We start from the raw sequence: 26,583 nt of genomic DNA on the forward strand, positions 1-26,583 counted from the left end.
GGACGTTGCGGCTGGAGTAACAGCAGGAGCGGTCACGGTTTACAGAGGCGTTGACGCTCAGGCGCCTGGGAGGGACCACTGAGTTTCCACCAATAAGAGGGTCAGGGACCAAGCCTGAGGACACTCCACAATTTAAAAGTTGGCAAGATGTGGGAGAATTAGCAACGGAGACAAAATCAGTGACGTCGTAGGAAAAGCCAAGTAAGAAAAGTGCCTTAAGGAGGAGGGAGAGACTAACTATGTCAAGTCAAATGATGGCCTAAGAATTAGGTATCGGATTTAGCAACATTGAAGGGTGCTGCAGCTTGGACGGGGGCTGTGGCTGTGAATGGTTGGGGCGAAATCCTGACTGGAGTAGGTTCAAGAAAGACTTGGAGGAGAAGACTCGAGGACAGCAAAACTATAGAAGGCAAATCTATCGAGGGAATTTGCTGCCACAGGGAGCAGGGCAATGGACAAGGGGAATAATTGTAAGGGATATGGAGTCAAAAGAGGGCTTAATTAGGAAAAGTGCTATTACAGGTGTTGGCAGGCTGCCGCTGTGAGAGAGGACAATTCCTGCAGTGACTTCCATGGACAGATAAGAGGGGGTGGGTGGCCGTCATGGGTCATGACTTGGCCTTAGATAGCAGCAAGGTCTTTCTATCTACGGAACCGGAAGGCATGAGAGTAGGCACAGATGCTTGTGAGTGTACAGATAGGGTGCCCATGGCTAGTTGTGCCTTCATAATTGTTTCTATTTTCTCAGCAGAATGGGAAGCAAGGACATCAGCTAAGCACAAGACTCAGAAAGGATCTCCTGAAGGTTTGAGGAGAAAGGACAAGGTATGAAATAGTCCCCTGGGTGATGGGAGGGTGAGCACACAGGATGGGGTAAGAGGGTTGCAGGCACCACCCAACACACCGTGAGGTTTGTGCTCATGAGTTTAAAGAAAGGCCTGACTGTGTGTGTTTTTCTCTCAAGCCATGTTCACGGTGTGGGTGATGTTGGAGCATAGATGTAGCATTGGCTGCAACTGGAGTTGTGGTTTTGCCAGGGAAGCACAGTGACCAGAGGGCGATGCAGGGGAATGACTTCAACGAGAGCTCGTGGAATCCAAGGCGGAGAACAAAAATGAAGGCATGTTTGGGGCCCGAGAGACAGTGAGAAGGTGTCTCGATCAATAGAATTTGACCCCAATCACGTTGAGAAGTTGTCGGAGGTGGAGAGGGAGTGAGCTGGAAAGATGGTGATGGTTAGAGCGGAATGTGCAGCATGGGGATGATGACGGAGGGAATGACAAGGGCCAGGGTTTGACTGTGAAAGTGTGTGTGTGTGAGTGATTTTAGGGGGAAGACAAGGTTAGAAGCACAGAGGCCCTAAAGAAAGTGACTGTCAGGCAAGAGGCACATTAAAGATGCTCAACACCACTAGCCACCAGGGAACTGCAAATCCAGACAACAGTAGGTACCACTTCACTCCCCCGCCTGCATGGCTGTCATAAAAGGGACAGACATGACCAAGTGATGGCGAGGATGTGGATAAACTGGAACCCTCGCTTACCGCCGGCGGGAATAGAAAATGGTGAAGCTACTTTAGAAAAGAAAAGTAATTTCTTAAAATGTTAGCTATACATTTACCATACGACCTAGCAATTCCATTTCTAGTTTTCTACCCAGGAGAAATTCAAACACAGACTTGTAAGTGGATTTCATAGCAGCATTGTTCACCACAGCCTAAGAGTGGAAGCAGCCCGAATGTCCACCGATGGGCAAATGGATACACAAAATGTACCGTGTCCATGGAGTGGAATATTATTCTGCCATGAAAAGAACTGAGTAGCGATTCATGCTACAATATAGATGAGCCTTGAAAACTTTCTGATAAGTGAAAGAATCAGGCACAGAAGGCCACATATTACATGATTTCATTTATATGACGCGTCTAGAGATGGCAAATCTGTGGAGACCGGAAGTAGATTAGGGGTTTCCTGGGGCTTAAAAAAAAAATAAGAGAAGGAAAGACACCGGGTGGTCAGTGTTTGAGGGGATATCGTGTGTGTATTGAAATCGCCAAGATTGACAGAAGTTGTGCTGGGCAAGAGAGACATGAGGGAGCTGCTAAGTCTTCAAGGAATGAGGGGTCAGAAGGTGACTGCACCAAGAAATGGCTGCAGATGGCGCCAGCTATGGCATGAGCTCAAAAACTAGAGGTTTTCTGGGAAGAAGGAGGGACAATGATCCAGAAGTAGCCGCGGGAAGCTAGGAGGACACCTGCCCTACTTCCTGGGATACAGAACACTGAATGCATGTGCTTCTGGTTTATAATTAATCATGGCAACAGCCTGAGGTGGGCAGGGGTTACCAGTGGAAAAACGCTCTGGACTTGGAGCCAGACACGGGTCCCTAGTTTGGGCTCCTCCAGGGGCTAACAATTGACCTCAGGCAACCACATGGCCCTCTGGGACCCTCAACTATAAAACGAGAGTCATACCCGGAGTTCCCCACTGTCTGATTGATTGCTCATCACACTGACGTCGCTGCCTCTTTGTCTACTTGTTCATTAGACTGTGAGCCCTGAGCTACAAGGAGCTTGGAGCTAACAGGGGGGCAGGAGCTGAACACAAGTCAGAAGGGAGAAAGGCAGGGACACCCCTAGAGACTGGACACACCTCCCTTTTGATAAAGGGTCTTCTTTAAAACTTAATCGTGTGCTCATGTTGACCTCCACATCGGGGGTGGGGAGTGAGGGGACTTGCCTCCAGGGTGACAGCTGATGGCGCTGCCCTTATAATAGGTCACAGCAGGGGGCTGGGCCTGTGGCCTGCGGAGCCCTCTGCCTGCAGCAGGGCAGTGGCCACACGACTGACCCCAGATGGTGGCTGCATCCATGTGCAAAGGCCTTCTCCCTGGGTGGCCTGCTTTCACATCTCCTCAACCTTGCAACCATGAAGACAGTTTTCTTGGATAAACATCAAGACGTTGGCATGGATTGAGGGATCCTGGGTCATTTTTTTCCCTTTTGCTTATTTGAATTTTCTTATTTTTATTTAAGTGAAATAGTGGCGAATCACTTTCAAAATCCAGAAAGTTAAGCTGGTCATTTTTATTTTTTATTTTATGTATTACTATTATTTTTAAAATATATTTTTATTGATTTCAGAGAGGAAGGGAGAGAAAGAGAGAGAAACATCAATGATGAGAGAGAATCATCGATCCGCTGCCTCCTGCTTGCACCCTACTGGGGATGGAGCCCGCAACCCTGGCATGTGCCCTGACCGGGAATCCAACCGTGACCTCCTGGTTCATAGGTCGATGCTCAACCACTGAGCCACGCCGGCCAGGCAGGCTGGTCATTTCTAAAGTGAATCCTTTCTCATGCCACTGTGTCTGCTCACCCTCTCCTCTTTGACCTTCTCCATGACAACAAGGCGATGCTCCACTCTGGAGACGATCGCAAGACATGGACTTTTGAGGTTCAAAGGAGCTGAGTGATGGGCCCAATATCACAGAGCTCCACGTGGCGGGGCAGCCGAGTCAGACCTCTGTCTGTCTAACTTCAAAAGCCACGTGGTCTGTGTCCGCTCTGCCTCGTGTGCGGCAGCGGAGGAAGAATCTATTCCGCTGGATGGACACGGCCTTGGCCAAGCCTCCGCCCCCGGCTGGTCTCTTCCTTCTGCCGTCTCACCTGGAAGCCAAAAAATCCACATGGTCCCAGAAACCAGGAAAACGGCTTCCACTACCACCAATGTCACCACCACCACCACCGCTGCTGCCAACAGCAGTAATATGGCAGCTTCCCCCAAGGAAGAGCCTACCCCGAGGCTAGCACTGTGCTGAGCTCTCAGTTTGCTGCTCGGACCCATTTAATTCTCCTAAGGATGCGTGACTCAGGGGGCACTTTCATCCCATTTTATGGATGAGGAAGTTGAGGCTGAGAGACACAGCCCCAGGCCACTGTTGTGCTAGCGTTCAAAGGATGTGACCACCTGGGAAAAAATCAAGGAAGATGAGGAAGGTAGAAGGCTCTGGAAATGTGGTCCTAAATTTTTCCTTTTACAAAAAAAAAAAAAAAAGGAGAAAAAGATGGAGCCGCTGGCACTGAGTTTCGCTCTCTGCCCCCGAGCAGATCACTCACGGCCAGAACTATAAACTGACTTTTTTTCATTGAAAATGAGTCTTTGTTCCCACCCACCCCACCCTGCGTTTCCTCTCCTTTGCTTTTATTTCTGTTATGGCTACAGAAGGATCCGAAGATTTTTGCAGGCGGTGGCCAGATTTGGGCATCCGCCTGCTAACCTGCCCGCACCCCCACGGCACCGGCTGGCACGCCAGCAGGTGTAGCTTGCAGCTGGAGCCGATGTCGCCCCGCATGGGGCAGATGGAGGGGGGACAGCCATCACAGCGGGCTAGAGTTTTAAAAAATACACGATCAGACCTTCATCAAGGCCTGGTAGGGATCTGTGGCCTGGATGCCAAGCGTGCCAAGTTGGCAGGTGTCTGCTCTGCTATTCTGTGTGAGCAATAGCGGGATTCCTTTTCGTGGGGGGCGGGGGGGGGGTGGTGAGGCGACTGGCATCCCTGTCGCACAGGCGGACTATTCTGGATCTGAGTTGTTGGTGAAGTCACCACAATAGATTTTACTTGGGGAAGCATTGCAGGCTGGGGTGAGGATGCAGGAAAGGGCACAGGAGCCTTAACAACAGGGGGATGTGCAAGTGACACATTCTCTCTGAGTCTGAGATGTGCCTTCTTCATCTTTAAAATGACCCACCCGCTTCCCTGCCTTTCCCAGCCCCTGCATGCAGGTGGGTCAGGTGACTGAGCCTCACTCCTGGCGGTGAGAGAAGGTTCAGTCACTCCCTGCCTGAGGCAGGTGAGCAGGGGCTTGGAGCCTGTGTATGGCCAACGGCATGGTTACAGGGTGCAGGAGGGCTGCCTGCCCCACATCCGGCATTATTATCTGGTTTCGCCTGTAGGGGCCGCTAAGACAGGAAGTAATCGTTGGCGGGGCTGTGGTGTGGATTATGGATAGGGCAGATGAAGCATCTGGCACATAGTAGGGGCTTCACCAAAATGGCAGCTCTACCCAGGAACTGGTTACCGCTACAGAAGCCTCTGCCAGCAAAGGTCCTAAACTGGGCCGGACAGTGCTTGGTACGTAGCCCTGTGAAAAGCTGGGGGAGGGGGGGAAGCGGGAAGTCAAGGAGGTTGCCATCTGGAAAAACAAGTAAGAATTACTGTCTCACTTGGCCGATGTGCTCAGTGGTTGAGCATCGACCTATAAACCAGGAGGTCAGGGTTCGATTCCCCGTCAGGGCACAAGCCCGGGTTGCGGGCTTGATCCCCAGTGTAGGGCGTGCAGGAGGCAGCCAATCAATGATTCTCTCTCATCATTAGATGTTTCTATCTCTCTCTCCTTCTCCCCTCCTCTTTGAAATCAATAAAAAATATTTTTTAAAAAATAATTAGTCTCTTTGAAATGTCCTAAAGGAGTTGTGACCGAGGGCACAGGAGCAGAGAGGAAAGGGAGTCTCTGAATGACCCTGGGGGACTCAAGCGGCAGGTAGAGCTGAGGGGACTCTAGAAGGATGAGGGGTCTCCAAGAGGGACAGGCAGGGGCGGGCATTGCCTCCAGGGAAGGGCCTGACCAAAGACAGGAGGCGCCGGAAGGAAAAGCATGTTGCCAAGGCCTTGATCGTAGCTTCTGACGTCCAGAAATGTGAAACGACGAATCCATGACCCGTGGGGTGTAAGCCACTGGTTTGTGGTCATTTGTTACAGCAGAGATAAGAAACCCATAGAGTGTTCATGAACCTCTTTCCTCCATGAGTGCTCATGTTGCTCAATTTTGCTGATGACTCCATTTATTAGTAGTATATTTTTCAACCCAAAATGCACTAAATACAAATGACATAACAGTGATATTTTGACATTGCCATTTTAAGCAAAGACAAATTTCCCCACATAAGTTTCTAGACAGAGAATACCATATAGAACCCATGTGCATTGCCTGGCACATTGGGGAACATAGCCCAAGCAGGAGGGGTGGAGAGGGAGCACCTTGGCAGCCCCCTCATTGGTTTTGCAACAGCACCGTCGTTTCATCTTTATTTTGCCTTTATTTTGCCCTAAAGCAATTTTTCTGTGTTTTTATTGTAAGAGCAATTTTAGTGAAAGGTACCGAGAAGGGTGAAAACTTGGTAAAGAAAATGGTTCAAAATAAGAATGTACCTTCCAACTTGACCTTGGGGTGGTGAACACACAGTACTATACACAGATGATGTGTTATAGAATTGCACACCCAAAACCTATATAATCTCATCAACCAATGTCACCCCGATAAATTCAATTTAAAACAAAAATTAAAAGAAGAATGTACCTTTCCAAAAAAAATGGCTCTGTCCTGCCCCTTTTCCATCAACTGTCCTCTACGGTCACCACCCAATACTGAGCCACTCCTTTAGCAAAAATACTGATGTTTTCTACACGGTATAAGCTGCATTTAATGACGTTCATGTTGGTGTTGGTTCTATAAACTCGCTTTCATTATTCGGCTAAAGCAGCTGAGCAGAGGGTGGGCCCGCGCGGGCAGGCCCCGGAATGGGCATTGTTACAAGCTCCCCATAGAATCCCCTGTTGATAATTAACGTGTGAGCACCACCACCTCAGGGAAGAACAGGACAATGTTTCCCCGGGTGGCATGGCCTCCATCACATTTCCCACTGCTTCCCTTTTCCACTGCCAGTATTTGCAACAGAAAGATGAATTAATATTGTTTTCACAAACATAGTACAGTTTTACGAGGGCAAAACTGGGGATTTTAAAAACACACACACATAACCCAATGAAAATGGCTTTTCTCGAGTATCCAGTCGCTCACTCCCTTCCAGTAAAGCAGTTGATTCCCAGCAGACTGGAAATGGGACAATTTCCGGAGATTCAGATTGAAGACATTCATCACAGGCACTCCTGAATGGCTGTCAAATTTTGGCAAATCTAGATCAGAGAAAGGAGACAGGAAATGCATAATTCATCCCCACACACAGGAAGCGTGGTGTCTAGTCACTGCGCACACACGTGCACACTAGCTTGAATGACAACCAGGAATGCAGAGCTGCAGCGTCCAGCAACTTTTTTTTTCCTTAGCAGTTCTCTTTCTTCCCTCTGACAGGCTCCAGAGGTTTTGGCCCCTCCTCCCAGCTCCTTAGTTAGTTAATGACCATTTCATATTGTTTTCTCACCCGACCCCGTCTACAACTGAAATGCCCATAGGGTACCAACTGGGGTTTTCCCATATTTCTACTCCCTAAAGTTTGTTCACTCATTCGCCAACTGCCTCCCTGCATGTTAGTGTAGAGAGAACAGAGGTTACCCATTTTGCTACCCTGAAGCCAGACGTTGGCAAAATGCAGACTGCTGATGCTAACACATCACTGGCAGACTGGCAGGTGGGGTACCTGTGATGACCTTCATTTGAAAGGGACACTCTGGCCAATGGTGGACAATATAGACTGTCCCCAAACTCACAGACTTTATTTTTTTATTTTATTTCTATTCAGAGAGAGGGGCGGGGGGTGGGGGGGGGCATCGATTTGTTGTTCCACTTATGTATGCATTCATTGGTTGACTCTTGTATGTGCCCTGACCAGAGATTGAACCCACAACCTTGGCGGGTTCAATATTGGGACAATGATCCAACCAAGTGAGCTACTGGGCCAGGGCCCAAACTCAGACTTTAAATTTAACAAAGAAGCCAGTTGAGTAAGAATTGCATTACGGTAAGACAAGGGCTTGACTTGAGAAGCATAAAGTGCTCAAGAATCGGCACTAATCTGACGTATGTAGAGCGCAGGGCAGGTGGGGGGGCTCCTCCATCAGTGTCTGCGGAACTGGGTTCCCAGCCTGCCCTCCACCCGCTCAGATCCTCGCCCTTGCTTCTTGGAACAGACTAATGAGTCACTCTTGACTCCTGATGGTAATAACCACGTCTTTGGCTCATTAGTTTCAGGAGATGTTTCTGTGTGAGGGAGGGGGTTGCAAAATCTATACCGTATAGGCACAGAGCCCTTGGCTATAAAGTACTTTAAGAAATGATGCAGCAAAGACACTCAATGTGATGAATATTTATGGCGTATGTACCATTTCCAAGGCGTTGAGATGGATACAAAAGTGAAGTCAGAAGTCCTTGTTTTCATAGGCCTTAAAGGCAAGAGCGTGTGTGGATGACGCCTGGTGGGCAGGGATTTGGTAGAAATGGAGAGAGAGCGGGAGAACAAGTTAAAATGTGCACACAAATAACCAAAGAAGGGCTCTTACTGCAGAAATGAGGCTGGAGATGAGGGTGTTTCAGAAGGAATCATGGTCCTTGTTCTGATCTAATTACTTTTAGGAGAGAACAAATTAGCTCAGAACAGCGGGAGGTGCCCTCAGAGCAGGAGGCGACCTGATGCCTGCAGGTCAGACGCGGCTCTTCCAGAAGCCTTTCTGCCCTTACTCCACCCGCCCCCCTTCCTGGTCTGGGGGGACCTCCCTCCTGGGGTTCCCACAGCCTCTGTGCTAACTCTGTGCTTGCACTTCCCATATTCCCACTCCTACTCCACTGTTCCCTTTCCAAGTCCTTCTACCAGGGGTGGGGAACGTCTGGCCCGAGGGCCGTATGAGGCCTGTGAAATCATGGGGTCTGGCCCTGCCAAGGCATTGGGGGTGAGTTAATGAAAGGCTTGACCAAATACAGCAGGCTAGTTTTTAAGTTGATAATTTCGTATGGCCCCCGAATGACGTTCTAAATATTCACATGGCCCTCAGCAGGAAAAGGGTTCCCACCCCTGCATTAGACTCCGGATTCTCAAGGCCCTGCACGCAACCCTGGCACCTTGCAACAGTGTGTGACCCTTAATGAGACCATAAATGTCTGCTGAGCAGGGCTGGGCGCCCAGCACCGCACAGAGCATGTAAGTCCTGAAGACAGACTTAGGAGGCTCCGAGATGCCACGCTGGGGTCTTACAAACATCTTTCCACAAAGTTCGTAGTCAATGTGCAGAGTGACCTGGAGAGGCTGCTGGAGGTGGAGACCTCCCCCCAGACATCCGGAGTCGGGAGGCCCGGCATCAGGTTGCATGCATCTGCTCTTCAAACCACCCCCCCCCGCCCGCCCCCGACTCTCAAGAGGGGGTCAGTTAACTGTACACGGTTCATCTTAAAACCCACAGAGAAGGGGTGTATGCAGGTGGCACCACCTGGCAAGCAGGAATGCCTTCCCTTCTGGAAGCTGGGTTACGCAATGACTCCTCGGGTGGATTCTTCGGTTCAGGCATTGTCTGTCGGCCAGGCCAGTCCTGACTAACGTACCGACCTCCCAGCTCACCAGCAGACCCCTGGCTAATGCCCCATGAAGTGGAGAGCGACCACAGCCAGGGGAGAGGGGAGGGCACCTTAGAAGAGCTTTAAACAAATGCCATTCATTTACCAGGACTTCTCATATAACCTCAGGACCCAGTTTCCTAACTATCAGATTAGACAAAACTTAGCCGTATGAGCGCCTGCACCCGCAAACCTGGAATGCCAGGAGACTCAGGGGAAGCATCGCTTAAAGTGCCAGGAAATCGATATCGGCTGGAGCTCTCAACAAAATAAATCTCTCTCAGCCTCGCTGTGATCACAGAATTAACCGCCGTGAACAGGGCCACGAAGCGTGGAGAGCAAAGGCTAGCGGGCGCATTTGAATGCAGGCCTCGGGCTGCAGCCCCGGGAGTTGGCTCCACTCAGGCTGCATGCTGAAGGGAAGGTAATTAACACATCCATCTTCAAGGGATGGGGCTTCGCAGGCTGGTTGACATTCTGTGAGCCTCTCCCCACCTTGCCCCAGCCACCCTCCGAATATGCTGAGCCTGCAGCCAGCAGCCAGGGCGATGGTCCCATGCCTGAGGGGTGGCAGGGACATCAGCGTTGGTCACCTTTGGTCACCAGGATCATTTCCCCGGGCAGGTGCCAGTTATTGGGGAAACGCTAAGAAAAAAGGCTTCCTCATAGGATGTATTTTTAAAGTGCAGGGCTATGGGTCTACTAAAGCCCTTTAGAACTATTTAAAGATTAAAGTTCACATCATGTCCTAAGTCCTGCTGCCTTAAAAATTAACTACCTATTTGATGTAAGGCTTTAAAGACAGGATAAGACTGTCAGATGTTAGTGGCAAGAGAAAGCCTTCGTAGGGACGGGTGGCCAGGGCCTTTCCCGGACGGTCCTCGCCGTCATCACGCAGGCCAGAGGGATCTGGGACCACGACTCACGGTCACCTTTGCCCAGATGAGGGTAACGAGGCAACACTCACCGAGCGCAGGGGCCGGCGTTGAAGTAGCTGGCAAGGCTGAGCAGCAGGGACTTGACAACATCTTGGTGAGAGAGAGAAAATACGTCAGAATGACCGACATTGGAAAGGAGCCCAGGAATCAGAGCGGCCACTGGGAAACAGTGACTTACAGGCAATCGTGATGGTCAAGGAGCACGTGAAGACACCGGCTACCAGTCCTCCCAGCAGCCACCTGCACCAACAAGACGGCTGGGTCAGCAGAGTAACCGTGCGTTGCCAACACGTGAGAGGTCCTTTCAGACCGACTACAGATGTACGGGGTCAACATTTACTATGACACTACAGGGTCCCGGCCAGTGTGGCCCAGTTGGTTGGGCATCGTCTCATGCACCAAAAGGTCTCCAGTTCGAATTCCGCTTAGGGTACATGCCCAGGTTGCAGGCTTGATCCCCAGTAGGGGGCGTGCAGGAGGCAGCCAACCAAAGATTCTCTCTCTCTCTCTCCCTCTCCCTCTCCCTCTCCCTCTCCTTCTTCCACTCTTTCTAAAATCAATAAAAACATTTTTAAAAAACTACAGTAATAGAGATAGTGTTGTATTGACAAAGAATAGAAATATAGATCAATGGAAGAGGAGAGATAGCTCAGAATATGATGCATACAGAGAGAGTTGAATGATTTTTTAGCAGAGTTGCAAAAGCAACCAATGGTATTGAAACAATTGTATATCCACATGCAAAGAATGAGCCTGCACATGTACATCACTCCTTGACTCAAAATGAGTCAGAGACTGAAATGGAAACCACAGAAGCCTGAAACTTCTAGAAGAAAAACAAAGGAGAAAGTCGGAGTGCCCCCTGCTTCCCAACCCTGCCCCAAAAGTCTGCGAAACATCTGGGGTTTTGCCAATCTGCCGAACGACTGTGGCACGGGGTGGGTTTCTTTTTAAAGAGTAATGTCTTCATTGTTTTTGTGTTCAAACTATGAATTATTGAAAGAGATTACAAATATGTACAAAGGAGAAAGGAAAATATAAAAAACTCAACCACCTGAAGCAAGTATCTAAATGCAGCTCACACTCAAGGGATGGGGATATATATATATATTTTGTTAATCCTTACCTGAGGATATTTTTCCATTGATTTTTAACTAAGGGAGAGTGAAAGAGAGAGGGAAAGACAGAGAGAAACATCGATGTGAGAGAAACACACTGATTGCTTGCCGCCTGTAAGCCCTGGACCAGGGCCCGGGCCGGGGAGAAGCCTGCAACCAGGGCTAAGCTCCCCTCTTAAGCGGGAGGCATGTCTATAGAAATTAACTTAAGAGGAATGTTCCGTTAACAGTCCTGTGACATAAAAGGAAAGGGCTGCAGGATGAAGCAGGTTTAGGAAACGCCGAGGTAAAAAAAGCCGAACGCGTCTCTCTCTGCCTTACTCCACCGTGGCCTGCGTGCTGCGGCACATCATGATCCTCCCGTGTGACACAGGAGGCAGGAGCTGGCAAGTTTATTTTTAGCCACAGGACCTCCCCCCATTTTTGTTCCTTGGTCCCATTGTGATCTAAAAATACTTCTCAAACCTCGTAATTATCTGGGAAGCTCATTTCCAAACATTGATTCTCATTAGATCTAAATCAGTATCTGAGGGGATGGGATCCAGGATGCTGGATTTAAAAACACAACTCCCCTGCCCTGGCCGGTTTGGCTCAGTGTATAGAGCGTCGGCCTGGGACCTGAAGGGTCCCAGGTTCGATTCCAGTCAAAGGCATGTGCCTTGGTTTCGGGCACATCCCCAGTGGGAGGTGTGCAGGAGGCAGCTGATCTATGTTTCTCTCTCATCAATGTTTCTGACTCTCTATTCCTCTCCCTTCCTCTCTGTAAACAATCAATAAAATATATTTAAAAACCAAAAAAAAAGAAAGAAAAACACAACCCCCGTACGTGACATGAGGCACTTGACCCTCAAGAGGGGAGAGCAAGTAGCACTTTCGAGGACCCCTGGACTGTACCATTCCTCCCTCTTTCACTGACTCAGCAAATACTGATGAGCCCCTGGAGCTGGGGATGCAGTAGTGAGAGAGACATGCCATGTCTCAGCTCTCCCCGAGTTCCCATTCTTATAGGGAGAAATAGGTCATTAGCACTTATACACGTGAACATTTAATAAGTGCTCTAAAGAAAAGTGAAGTGAGGTCTGTGTGATGGAGAGTGGTCAGGGGAGGGCTCCCTGATGATGTGACGTAGGAACAGATTCCAGAAAGATATACATTATGAGGCTTTGGGGGAAAGACTGTACTAGGCAACAGAGCAAACAGCAAGCGCAAAGGCACTGGGGCACGAGTGGGCTCAGCACAGAAGGGATGTGGTCACTGGCTGGAGACTCGGGCGAGGGAAGGACAGGAAGGACATGCTTGACAGCGGGTAGAACAGAAACCTGCCTTTAATTGGGCGAGGGCATTATGTGCTCTGAGATGCTGTGTAGGCATCCCTGGAACAGAGCCTGTATGTTAGGACATAAAAATACAATGGGAACGGTGGAGTCCCAGCAGGATTCCCAGTCTCCTAGTGGGAACTTTAAGTGCCCTTGAACTCCAGGCAGAGTTACTTGGTCTGAATTTGTAACCAAGAGTCACAGAGGATTTAAAGGAAGGATGATACATAGTAACCTCCAATTTCTAGCAAGATACGCTGGCTTTTGTATGCTTTGGGAGATGATGAGAGGAGGGAGCATTTATCAGGGAGAGACAAAGCTAACATCCTGACCACAGAGCTACCTGGAAATGCTTTGTGGAATAAAGCAAGTGAATCATCCATCAATTACAGCTTCATTCATTATGAATCACCACCGCATGAAGCTAGAATCGGAATTACCTTGCGCATGCAGACATGGCCAAGCATGCAGCAAGCAGAACGGTCTGAAAGGAGATCTCTTCCAACAAACTGGTTTCTAACAGGAAAAATAGAAATAAATGAATTAGAAGTCATTGCTGGTTAAACAATCTCGGAACAGCAGAATCATAGTAAAACTTCTCTCCTACATTCCAACCAGGAAGAAAGTTTTCAGGTGTATCATCCCAAACAACTGGTCAGAAGTAACAAGAAAAAATCATCAAACGCTAGAAAAATGCTGCCAATCATTTTCCCTATCATTAAAAATAAATGATTATGCTCCATAAAGAATTTGGGGCCTGCCTTTGACATTGATGTTGGGGGAAGGGTCTGTAGACTGTACGCTGACGTCCAAAACCGAGCTCTGATGCTGCCGACATGTGGGGAGTGCCGTGTAACTCCCAGAGCTCTCGCGCACCGGTTCGTCCAATCAACACAACAGACCTAGGAGGTAGGAACCATTACCCTAAGTTCTGAAAACGAGGAGACCAAGACGAGAGCAATGATGAAATGTGTCCACGGTCACACAGCGATGAGGGGCCGGAGCCAAGACTGAAAAGCCCCATCCAGCCAGAACACAATGTTTTGCCTGAGATGGGGAAGGGAAAGAGAATTTGCAACTTTGCCCACGGGGCGTCTCTAAAGGGCAAAAAAGGAGCGTTTATCGTGAGCCGCCTGGCCTTGCAAAACCCTTTGCTGTCAACAGCATATTTGTGGGAAAGACGGCAGATTCTCCAGCCGTGATCAGCATGGGTTGAATCAACCAGAACTCTGAGTAGCGTTTTAATGACCTAAAAGGAACCAGAGCCGTTTGAGGACCACCATGGGAAGAGGTACAGGAGAGTACGAACAGGCCCCAGCCTATTTGCCAAGTGCTTCAAAGCCCCACGTTCGGGGTCCTTAGCACACACGACACAGGATGCTCAGTGCTTCCCCCGCCATGCTGTTCGTCACTATCAGCTGGGACTCTGAGGATCTCCGTTGACAGAGGAAAAGGTTGAGATTTAGAGGCCAGGTGGGCTGTCCCTGAGGCCCAGCTGACAGGTGGGGAGCCGGGCATTGAACCTTGGGAAGCCGATGCCCGAGGCTCCACGTGGCACCGCGTGGAAACGTGACTAATACGATGTTAGCAAACTACAGACTAAGGGGTGTGCTTGCTGAGTTTATCCCAGGCTGGCTCCCGACAGGAAACCCCGGTAGCTTTCCATCTTTGGACTTTTCCTTGCCAGGGACATAGCATGAAAGGGCACTTTTCCCCCCTTTTCTTTTTTCCTCATATGGAATGTGTCAAACACAAAGCAAAGTATGAAGATAGAATAACAGACACCTGTGTATGCACTACCCAGATTTAATACAGTTTAACATTTTGTCAAATGTCTTCAGGGTTTTTAAAAAACAAACAAGCCTGGCCGGCGTGGCTGAGTGGTTGAGCGTGGACCTATGAACCAGGAGGTCACGGTTCAATTCCCCATCAGGGCACATGCCGGGGTCTCGGGCTCGATGCCCAGTGTGGGGTGGGCAGGAGGCAGCCTATCCATGATTCTCTCTCATCACTGATGTTTCTCTCTCTCTACCTCTCCCTTCCTCTCTGAAATCAATAAAAACATATTTAAAAAACAAACAAACAACCAAACAAACCAAACTACTGCCAATCCAGTCCCTTCGATGCCTCTAAGGCAGCGGTTCTCAACCTGTGGGTCGCGACCCCTTTGGCGGTTGAATGACCCTTTCACAGGGGTCGCCTAAGACCATCCTGCATATCAGATATTTACATTACGATTCATAATAGTAGCAACATTACAGTTATGAAGTAGCAATGAAAATAATTTTATGGTTGGGTCACAACATGAGGAACTGTATTTAAAGGGCCAGAAGATTGAGAACCACTGCTCTAAGGTGACACCCGGAGGCAGTCACCCCCTCTGTGAATGTGTCCCCCGGACCGGCAGTACCCCAGGTCCTCCCCCATCAGGCAGGGTGATGCCCCCCCTCAGTATGTGGTAGTCACCTATCTCTACGCCGCTCGCGGACCCTGCGAGGAAGGATTACTTGGGTGTGGCAAAGATTTTTTAAAAACTCACTTGAATGATCCAAAATATCCCCTTGGAGATGCTCAGCAGCCGTCCCCTGGGGCTGCAGGGCCCCGCAGAGGGGATCTTCTCCGGGAGTCTCAGGCGTGACGTGGCCCAGGGAGGAGGCTTCCACGGACTCTGCCTCCGGCCGCTCCGATGTCCAGTCATCAGTCAGCACACAGCCAAAATCACCACCTGGAAGGGCAGAGGCTCCGTAAGCGTGTGTGCACACGTGTGTGCCCGCGTGTGTGTGTGTTCAGCGACTCTCAATGCGCTGTAGCTAGTGATCGTGACACGAGTGACGCCCCTGGAGTAGGACAGGACATGGACCCCTAGAGGAGATGGCACTTCCCGCTGCCGTCCTCCTTGAACGCTGAGAGGAGGGTCTTCAGCACAGAGACCTGCGAGGGCCGGGGCATGACGGTCGGGTGACGGGTGCCAGGGCCAGTGGGGTGAGAACAGAGCCCACATGACTGAGGGGAGCCCGGGGAGCATGAAGCTGGGAACCCAGACTGGAGGCGGGTCACAGGGTTGGACTCTGGCTGAGGAGTCTGGAATGTACGCCACAGGCACCGAAGTGATGGTTTGTCTGAGTGAGGGTGGTACCCTAGGCAGGCCTCAGTGCATTCTTTTGGTAAATAACGTGGTTATAATATGTGATACACAGCCAGGGGGCTCTGAAAGAAATCATGAATCATCAGAAAGGATTCTTGGCTTTGACTGCTGTCCTGGGGTGTCTGCAGGGCCAGTTGCCGGAAGCCAAGTCCAGCAGGTCATACTTGCAAGAGTTTCATCAAAAGGTTGATGGAACTTGGGGACTCAACAAGGGCTGAGTCACATATGTTGTCACTGTTGGGAATGGCTAAAGGCATTTCCCCAAACCTGAAAAGGGATGATTGTTTGCTGCCAGACAGCTCAGGGCATCTTAATCTACATGTTATTGCCTCCTACTGGCCAAACACCTGAACAGCCATAGGCAAATTCCCCCATTCTGACAATGCTTCTGTATATGAAACCTGACCCTTTGATGTGTATATCTCCACCTTGCCTCAGGACAAATTGTGTTAATAAAAAGCAAGGGGTCCTGAGACTAAGGAAATCTTAGTTCCTTTTAGCTAAGTTCCTCTTACCCCCAAATGCCTTTCAAATTTATGCTTCATCTCTGGACTCTTTATTAAGTTACACACAGCCCTTCTCCAGATTGCTGAACCCTTCTAGATGCTAGATGCTGAAACAAGAACCCAGGCAGCCAGTGACTGAGGAGACAACAGTGGAGGGAAAGACTGAGGCTGCACGCAAGGGTCATCCCCAGAGAAGACCCCGGGGACCTGCTGGCATAGGGCACGGTGCCTATCGTCAACAACAGGGTATTTTATGCTCCGCAGAACTTGTCAGCAGGGTAGATCTGATGTTGATGCTCTTACCACAAAAATCAAAGAAACCAAAACAAACCTCAAGGGGGCCTCAAGGATACTCCTTGATGTGTTGGATGTCACCTGGATGATGGGGACGGTGCCATGGGTGTTTGCATATGTCTGGACTCACTGAATTAGATACATTAAACACGTACAGTCCTTCATATACCCATCATACGCCAACAAAGCTGTTTAATGAAGAGAAGAGGCTAAGTGGTCAAGTTACGGCGGACAGGAGAAGGAACTGGGAGCGCTCATGGCTGATTATACAGTCATGAGTGGCACCTAATGAAGATCGGGAAAGATGTGGGTGAGTCTGCCATGGCTGTGAAAAGTGTCCTGCGCTAGTGCCCAAGGCTGCCCTGCTGAGCTCGTACCACTGCCACTGAGAGTTGGATGAAATAGAAAACTGTATCCTACGCGGAACTCTGGAAATCCTACACGGGATTTTTTAAAGAAAAGATGACATTAAGGAGGAAAGCCACAAAAAAAATCTTAGCATTAAAAAAATGGTCAAGGATTTTTCATCTCTGAAAACACATGTTTTGCCCCCAACTGACATTTAATTTTTCCTCCACCCTTCGTAATAAATGAAAGGGTCGTAATGCAGAAACATTTAGGCGATTAGCTCTCTTGTGTTAGATTTGAAGATATTCATTCCATCCTGTTTGCCGGCTGGTCTAGCGTCATTTACTTCTGTTTAGAAGGCTGGACCTGTTTCTTCCCAGCACATGTCCATACCCTCTGCCTGTACAGTGGGCATTGCTGCCGGCTACAGAAGGAAGCACAAAGCCACACACAGAAGTTCCCAGCCAGGATGAGCTCCTGAGAAAACCGCAGACCTCCAGCTGGGCTGCCTGCCTCAGGCCAACTTGCCTTTCTGTCTCAGGACTGGCAGACACAGAGCGGGAAGTCCCGCCCAGTCCTCCCTTTGTGAGTCCTGGACCCATTTTCAGTGTGACTCAAGGGCCTCCTCAGGGAATGCATCCCCCATCGCAGTCCTGGGGTCCAGGGAGCTGCCTGAAGAATGAATTGCAACTAATGAGGGGAGGGATCTCGACACAGCTGTGAAAGGGGTGAACTGAGGATCAACAAAATAGGCAACGGCAAAAAAAATAAATAAATTCTTTTAGCCTGAAAAATGAAGCAAGAGAAAATGAGGGGAAGTGAGTTTTGATTGCATCCATTGCCCAGAGAGAAAACAGCAAAACAACTTAATTTTGAATTCTTGAGTCTTTCTAGCCAGGCTACGTTTCCAGAGAAAAAGAAATTGCTGATGAGAGTCACGGGGCCTGGGGAGCGCTGATCACAGTTGACAGCTGAGCTGAGCGATCTCCAAGCCCTGTGTGCACCCCGGCTGACGAATCACCGATTTCGGAGGGGGCGGTTTGATTCGCTATATTTAGAAGATATTTGGAAACCTTGAGAATTTTTAACAAGGTACCTCAAGCATGTGCAGCGCTGCTGTGGTCCAATTGCTTTAAAATTGGACACATTTTGAAGAGGCAGCCATGGGAAAACTAGATGTGAATTCCCAAATCTGGGAAGCACTGCCTTCAGAACAGCGATTCCCAAACTCTGGTCCTCCAAGCACCAGATTCCTGAGCTTTGCCATATCCCGAAGCCTGCCTACCCCTAGACATTTAATATTTTCCTCTCATTGTCCCGATAAATACCCATGGTTTCCTTCCCACTAATAAAAGTAATTATAACTATAAATTCCTGAGCATCCAGCATTGAACGATGCCTGATATTTATTGTTCCTTTTAATATTAAAATATGCTTTGAGTTTCCATTACTACGTTTTATATGCATATGTGTACATATTATATGTAGAATATATTATATAATGTGAATAATATTATATAATGTATGGTACATCAAATATATACATACAGCATATATTTCAATAGGACTATGTCATATATTAGTATCATATACTGATCTATATGATAATATATAAATATATTATTATCACACTATGCATACATATCTTGTTTAAAAATGAGGAAACTGAGATTTTGGCCAAGTTAAGTAACTATCACAATGTGCCCAAACGAGGACCTGAACTCCGACTCCAGCATTCTTCCTCCACCCACAGCCCGTGCAGGAAGGACACCTTGGAGATGCGTACGTATTTTCCAGGTTTTATCAGCTTGATAATTTAGGCATGTAAATTCTGGGCTATCTTGCAGGACGTGGACACATATGTATTTGGATCATATGAGTAGTGGGGAGAGAGCTGTAGGTGAATTTTTTAAGTGTGGCCCATCCTCTCTGTCCAAATGACTGTGGTCCCCGGATCTGACATTGGGCCAGGACCAGGCGTTGCGGCGCCCACTGGGAACTGTCCCACTAGGGAAAGGAGGGGCAGACTCACCATTGTCGCTGCAAGGCTGCGCGTCCGGGCTGCTGGCTCCCTCCAGCCAGCTGGCCTCGCCCGGGGACGAGTCAGCATCAGTGAAGATGCTCCCCCGCAGCCAGGATCTAGGGGCCCCGAGGCGGAGGAGAGAAGGGAAAGAGCGGCGGATCCTCTTTTTCTTCCTAAATATTCTGGAGAGAAAGGAAAGCAGCGCAGTGGGTAATGAAGAGCAGTCACCCCCAGGTTCAAGACAGAGGATTTAGTGGGAGTGCGCTGGGGAACAGAGCCCCTCTCTCCCATTCAGGTCCCCGAAGCTCGCTCATTGTACTTGTTCCCTTGACTCGTTCCACAGAAGTTCCTTACGTTTCCGGGTGTGCCAGGTGCTGGGATCGAAGTGAAGGATGCCAAGATAAAAGACAGAACCTTGGGCCCTAGCAGGTTTGGCTCAGTGGACAGAGCGTTGGCTTGTAGACTAAAGGGTCCCAGGTTCGATTCCGGTCAAGGGCATGTACCTCCGTTGCTGGTTCCTCCCCGGCCCTGGGCCCTGGTCGGTCTCGTGCAGGAGGTAACCAATCAATGTGTTTCTCTCACATCAATGTTTCTCTCTCTGTCTTTCCCTCTCTCTCCCACTCTCCTTAAAAATCAATGGAAAAGTATCTTCGGGTGAGGATTAAAAAATAAAATCAAAGACAAAAACCTCGGGTACCACCAGTATACAAGCTAGTATGGGCGAAAGACAAGAACAGTGACGCTGTAGCTAAGGCTTTCACGGAGCTCATTCTGCGCCAGGCGTCTTTCCTAGTGGCTTACGTGTAGTAACTCACACCATCCTCAGAATGGCCCTGTGAGGTAGGCACCATGGTTACCCCATTTTTCAAATCAAGAAAACGAAGCACAAAGAGGTTGAGTAACTTGTCTGAGGTCATAGCTGAGAGGCAGACCCAGGCAGCCTGGCTCCGCCGTCTCTGCTCTGTGACTGCGCTACGGAGGGGAGGTTGCTCTGACAGATGAACCAGGGCCGCTGGCCGAGGGCAGCAGATGTCGGAGCAGAGGGGGGCCACAGCGCATCGGGAGTCCGGGGAGGTTTGCGAGAGAGGAGAGCTCTGAGCTGATCAGGATGGTCTGGGCTGTTCAATGAAGCACAAGAAGGTCCCATACTGGATCCTGCTAGGAAAGGAGGCTAGGAAAGGAGGCTAGGAAGGTAAGAAGGCTGGTCATGAAGAACCTGGGATGTTATGTGAAGGAGTTGGAATTGGATGTTTGAGCAAAGGGAGGTCGCTGAAGTGTGTCAGGGGGGAGGGGGTGACCTGACTGTCTGTCTTTCTGAAAGACTTTGGCTACTCACACATGCACAGTCCCAACCATCTGTCCTCTACCTTATAACCAGTGTTATCTTGCTATGGAGAAATCGGACAGTCTGTTCATGGTTCCTCTTTATCTGCTTAGCCTGGAACGCGACCCCGTCCACGCAGCCCCTGCTTCTGCGCCCTGTCTTCTCTCTTGCAGACCAGCCCTTCTGACCCTGAGCTGTATTTCCACCAAACTACTTGCATTGCCCACTTTGCATCGGGGTCTCTCAGAACTCTCTTCGGAAGTCTCCTTTCCCGCTGCTATTTTAATGGACGTCTGCATCTCTCAAGACTCTCATCACCGTCTCTAGGAAGGGTCTTTTAGCCTGTCCCCCCAGGTCAAATCGGCCTTCTTCTGTTCCCCTCATCCCTCCCCATTCAGACTTCTACCCCAGCGCCTGCATCAGATCATTGCTTCGGTTATTTACCTGTCTGCTCTACCTGCCCCTCGTTAGCCTTTGTGCTTCCACGGTCTGGAGCAGGAATGGGCTCCTTATAAGTGAACGCTGAATGGGCGAATGAATGAATGATGGCTGGATGGGACTTTTGATTTTTCCATGTAATATTTCCTACTTACCTAACTGAGTTCTCCCTGTACATCACACTGGTCTGGGATGGGCTCAGTGTGATGTTGCCATCTCCGTCGCAGAGGAAACTGTCCTCTGTCCAGACGTAGTAGCCGTTGGTGAGGAGCCTGGGACTCCGGCGACAGGGAAGGTAGGAGCCTGTCAGCGGATCTAGGGAGCAGCAGTCAAAGGAACCGTCACCAGCCAGGAAATCACAGGCAAAGCTGAAGAGGGACGAAGGACACATACAATGGAAGATTACTTGACCACAAAAAGGAATGAAGTCTTACCACTTACGACGGCATGGATGGACCTGGAAAGTATTACACTAAGTGAAACAAGTCGGTCCGAAAAAGACAAATACAGTGGGGCCTTGACTTACGAGTGTCCTGACTAACGAGTTTTTCAAGATACGAGCCGTCTCTCGGCTGATTTTTTGCTTTGAGTTGCGAGCTAAAATTCGGGTTACGAGTCAGCTTCAGATACCCCACCGCTAGTTGGCATAGCGAACGTCACAGTGAACGCCACAACATCAGCCCAGCATCACGTGTCTCACTCGTTCACTTTTTGATTTGACATACGAGTAATTTGAGTTACAAGCTCCGTCATAGAACGAATTAAACTCGTAAGTTAAGGCCCCACTGTACCACGATTTCGCTTCTATGTGGAATCTAAAGAATAAAATAAATGAAACAAGGCAAGTAAGTCTTAAACCTTCCTGTTTTTAAACCAGGAACACAACAAAATAGTGCCTCCAGGAGGAGAATTTGATTGATTTTTCTTGTAAAGAGCCCCATGGAATACCTTGGGAAAACGCACGTGGGAGACAGCTCTCCAGCAGATTCTCTCTCAGACCTGGAGGAACCTGCACAAGCCAAGGAGAGAGAAGTAGACGTTCATCACCCTCACCAGCACCCTCACCAGCACCCACACTGCAAACAGTGGCAGCACGAATGGGAAGGTGCCAATAGCTGACGTCCCGGCCCCTGTGGAGACTCCAGCTGGGGCAGCCACCCAGCGAATGGGCTCTAACACAACCTGTCACCAGATCCCCACAGGAAGCCAGAATAGCGTGGGGGCTTCTGTCTCCTGTGCCTTCTCCTGCTCAACACCCCTTTAGAGGCCCCTGGGGGCAGGATGAGGCAATAATACGTCATCAGCATCCAACTGACCCATGAAAAGCAGGGAGACAGCATCTTGTGTGGAGCTGGAGAAAACCGAAACCAATTGCCCCATGCGCTGGCTGTTTTAGCGCACTTTAAGGGACTTCCATTGTACAATAATGAGCAAAAGGCATTCGTGGAGGGAAAACAATAACGTTTGGTCTCACATAAAAGATCTTCTAATGTAGGAAGTATTCTTAATTAAGAAGCAAAGGCATCCATCCATTCGTTCCAGGTTAAGCAAAAGCGTGGCCATGGATTTCCATCTGGGAACGTTGTAGTTCATTGGTATTCTAAACTCAGACTTTTGTATTATACAGAAATGCCCTGAGTACTTCTACTCGACAGGCTCAGCAAAACTTGATCCCATTACTGACCATTAATAGCGAAGCAGCGAGAGGAATTGAGATGTTCGGCTGGGCTGGCTGAGTTATGAACTGAAGATGAGGTACACATACACTGGCAATACGACTCCCCCACAAGTAAAGACAAAATACTGCCATTTGTGACAACATGGATGGACCTTGAGAATATTGTGTTAAGCGAAATAAGTCAGTCAGAGAAAGCTAAGAATCATATGATTTCACTCATAAGTGGGATTTATTAAAACTGAACTCATGGGCACAGACAGCAGCGTGGTGGTAGCCAGAGGGAAGCGGGTGGAGAGATGGGGCGTGGAGGGGGACTAAGATATGGTGATGGAAGAAGGTTTGATTTGGGGCGGCACGCAGTGCCATATACAGATCATGCATCACAGAAATCTACACTTGAAACCTACATGATCCTATTAACCAACATCACCCCAATAAAATTAAAAAGAGAGAAAATAGTGGGTGTGTGAGGGAAGGCTGGAAGGAGGGTTTGGGGAGAAAAAAACAAGAGGAAGGAAGAAACTCGAAACCACTACCGTTTTAAGAAGTTACGCCCTTGTTTTCTGCAAGTAGCTATCAAAATCATTCAGTGTGTTGTGTGTGTGTGTGTTTAAATAGACCAACAGTTTTGCATCTTAATAGTAGCAGATAAACAATCTCCTTTCACATTTATGCACAGGCATCTAAAAAAAACTGGTGACTTTTTTTTTTTTTCTACTAAAAGGAAAAAAATATCACATTTCCCTCAAGGAAAGAGATGAAGTCAAAATCATTGCCAACGTGAACACTGGCATTTCAGAAGCACAGGCTCCTGACAGATGGTTAATGGTACGAGTATCAGCAAAATCAAAGCAAGGAAATGGCTCAAAGAAGTCTAATCATTCAGAAGATAATTGCGTGTCGCAATTCGCCCACATTGACTTGCCACCGGTGTTGACATCAGTTGAGATATTCGGTACATCTTGGGCAGGCTGCTTGTTCAAACTTCACAGATTTCCTGCAAGAGACATTTAAAAAAAAAGGTGGACTATATGTTAAAAATAGAAAAGTGATGCCCAAACAGATGGCATCTACTAATTGCACTGGTCGGATGTGTGTACTGAAATAAGGCAGAGATACTGGGTGGGAGGTAGGGAACCGGATTGAAGGACCCCTGGGGTTGTCCCTGCTCTACATTCTCCATTGTCTTGCTCAGCGCATGTAAATGATGTCTTCCTGTAAATAAGATCAACATTTTCTTGGGGAAAGCTAGACTTGCAAAGGATGACTTGTCAGCAAAATAAAAATAATAAAAATGAGTTATTTGATTAAGAACATGGGAGGACATCTGTAATAGTATCAACAATAATTTTTTTTTTAAATCTGAACAACAAAAAAAGATTGGTCCTACAGCTCTCTAAATAAACTCATTTATATTGTCATCATCCAAAACACATCCATCTCATTATCAAGTTTCAAGTAATGCATGGAATTAGTGTCTGCCCCTCATCCGACACCTTGGACCACTGACAGGTAGTCACAGAGCGGGCCAGTGGTCTTTTGTATTTGCTATCAGCCTGGACATTCCTGAGCATCATAAGCAGAATTGCACTAAAAATAGTCCAGCACTGGGCAGATTTCAAAACTCAGTTCCCAAGGACATACTATGTACATTTGCAATTATAACTTAAACACATCCCCAAGTGCGCACATCATGTCAACTATGACCATTTACCAACTCACCACATAGATCTACCCTCTGTTAACTATGAAGCTGTGTCGGTATCACTGTCCTAACAGCTTTCTAATGCAGGTCTGAATGCTTTTCTGAATCACCACCTCCATCCACATTGAAAAAATGTGATAACTTAGCAATGCGTTGTTTTTGTAGCTGTGACACACAGCATTGACCCAGGATAATTTTGTAGCTCTAGGTGGATTCTTCCAGTAAATTATATGCAAAACCTGTTGGAAAACATTGACCGTGGCTTATCCAGACCTTCAGATAAGTCAGGAGGACTGCCTGGCACGCCTTGCATGATTTTGAAATCAAAGCTCACATTCAGAGAGCTCACTTGCTTGGAATGTAGAATAATTGTGTCTCACGGTAGTGGAATAGCATGCCCCTGGTCCTTTGACTTTTGATCACTATCATGACTATGCCCAGCCCCAGTGACCCTGTATTAGCTTCCCCAAGCACTCAGTTCAATTCGGAGCTGGCGTGTCCTGCAGCCGAAAGCAGGGTCCTGTAGCCGTACCCTGCGAGTCCCCATGGCAGCAACAGCAGCACGTGAACAGTTAAGTGAGTGTTAGTAACTGGGAAGAAGACGCCAGTAAACAGCTCTCAAACTTTTCAAGAAACAGATCCCGTCTACCAGTTCCCTCAAAGCGACAGATCTGTTTGGGAAAGTAATTTGCCCACACACATCCTTTCCAAAGGGAGCTCCCTGTCTTTCTTTCCAATTGACAGATAATAAAATAGTTACTGAAAGACGAAGCCTCCCGAGCAAGACGGTCAGCGGAGAAATCCAGGACGTAGCTGCTCTTCAGCTGCAATGGACGAATGCCGGGCTGTCAACAGGTGCAGAGGTCGCCTGATGAGGGGAAACCCCACCTTCCCCTCCTTCTCGGCGATGCCCGCACGGTGCAGGTGCAGGCATTGGCAGGATTTCGTCCTCAGCCGCCTCTGGTTCCTTTGGCTGTTTCCTAGAACAGAAGAGCATGTAGTTCTTGGGAAGGTCTGCCTTCAAACCGTTCTTGTTTTCGTTCAAAAGCAGCCTGTGAAACCAGGGGCTGGGCGGCAGGATGAGGTCACACTTCCTGTCGGGCTGAGTGACAGTCTCGCCGGGGAGCATGGTGGAGACTCAAGATTGTCTCCTGGGGCTGCCACGGGGGATGTGGATACATCAGGTCGCCAGGGAGATGCTTTTCTGAGCTCACTGGGCACCCCCAGCTGCGTGAGCATAAGAAAAACTCAGACAAGCCACACTTCCTGCGGCTCATCTTCTGGCTGTTTTCAGTATGAATCGTTGCATACCAGTGCTTTGTTCCAATCAATACAATTTATTGGTGATAACGCACTGATGCTATGGCGTTCAGAATGCCATTGACTACCAGGAGCTTGATCTGGGGGAATGGCAGCACTGGGAATAGGTTAATCCAGCAAACGAGGGGCTTTACAGGAAACTATCTATGGGTGGCAGTTTGCATCCTATATTTCAGTTTGTGTTCTGTATTTATTTATTTTTTTTTTTACTCTGTTCATAAGGTTTTTATTCATTTGATTTTTAGGTTCATTTGTTTTGACTTTGTTGTCATAATTTTTTAGCTCCTCCTCCTCCTCCTCCCTTCAGCATTTCATATAATGCTGGTTTGGTGGTGATGAACTCCTTTAGTGCTGGGGTCCAATCCCAGCGGGTCCAGGGGTCCCCAAAGGTGTGGACGGAGTCGGCGAAGAAGGAAGGACACGGAGACAGCGTTCAGTCCATCAGCATAGCCATGTTCTCTAGCAAGGATCTCTCTCCAGGTTGTATGTCCATGTTCTCTCGATAGGTTCTCCAGATTCTCCAGCCAGGTTCTGTCCAGGTTCTCCTGCCATGTTCTGTCTAGGTTCTCCAGCCAGGTTCTGTAGCCAGGTTCTGTCCAGGATCTCCAGCCAGGTTCTGTAGCCATGTTCTCTCACTAGGTTCTCCATCCAGCTTCTCCAGGTTCTCCTGCCATGTTCTGTCTAGGTTCTCCAGCCAAGATCTGTAGCCAGGTTCTGTCCAGGATCTTTTGCCATGTTCTCTCCCTAGGTTCTGTCTCTAGGTTCTTCAGCCAGGTTCTCTCCCTAGGTTCTGTTTCTAGGTTCTGTGTCTAGGTTCTGTATTGGATCTCCAGCCAAGTCCTGTCTCTAGGTTCTGTCTCTCCAAGTTCTGTGTCCAGGTTCTGTTGCAAGGTTCTCTAGCCAGGTTCTCCAGCCAGGTTCGGTCGCCAGGTTCTTTAGCCAGGTTCTATCCAGGTTCTTTTGCCATGTTCTGTCTAGGTTCTCCAGTGAAGTTCTGTAGCCAGGTTCTGTCCAGGATCTTTTGCCATGTTCTCTGGCTAGGTTCTGGTTAGGATCTGATCTGTGTTCTGTATTTATATATATTTTA

The 26,583-nt window shown here is 48.6% G+C and overlaps 1 protein-coding gene across 1 annotated transcript; it reads right to left on the minus strand.

Moving 5' to 3' along the window:
* Positions 1-6,884: 6,884 nt before the first annotated feature.
* Positions 6,885-25,210, minus strand: TMEM71 (transmembrane protein 71). The gene is made up of 10 exons (XM_070392356.1): positions 24,937-25,210; positions 23,387-23,468; positions 21,742-21,802; positions 20,949-21,161; positions 19,041-19,213; positions 15,255-15,440; positions 13,156-13,231; positions 10,460-10,521; positions 10,311-10,371; positions 6,885-6,978 (listed from the first exon to the last, which is right to left on the minus strand). The coding sequence occupies exons 2-10, from the start codon at positions 23,430-23,432 to the stop codon at positions 6,963-6,965; spliced, it is 894 nt and encodes a 297-aa protein (XP_070248457.1). The 5' UTR covers positions 23,433-23,468; positions 24,937-25,210; the 3' UTR covers positions 6,885-6,962.
* Positions 25,211-26,583: the final 1,373 nt, after the last annotated feature.

The sequence above is a fragment of the Myotis yumanensis genome, unplaced genomic scaffold (assembly GCF_028538775.1).
Source record: "Myotis yumanensis isolate MYYU_CA2020_CCGP unplaced genomic scaffold, mMyoYum1.0.hap1 SCAF_15, whole genome shotgun sequence".
Classification (NCBI taxonomy): Eukaryota; Metazoa; Chordata; class Mammalia; order Chiroptera; family Vespertilionidae; genus Myotis; species Myotis yumanensis.

Bases quoted from the DNA above. Each gene is read 5' to 3' on its own strand.
- TMEM71 (XM_070392356.1), bottom strand. From the start codon at position 23,432: ATGTACCGAATATCTCAACTGATGTCAACACCGGTGGCAAGTCAAT. The intron at 21,803-23,386 runs GTGGGCGAATTG...TGGCTTGTGCAG, and splicing joins AACACCGGTGGCAAGTCAAT to GTTCCTCCAGGTCTGAGAGA. The intron at 21,162-21,741 runs GTATTCCATGGG...GTCCCTCTTCAG, and splicing joins CCCACGTGCGTTTTCCCAAG to CTTTGCCTGTGATTTCCTGG.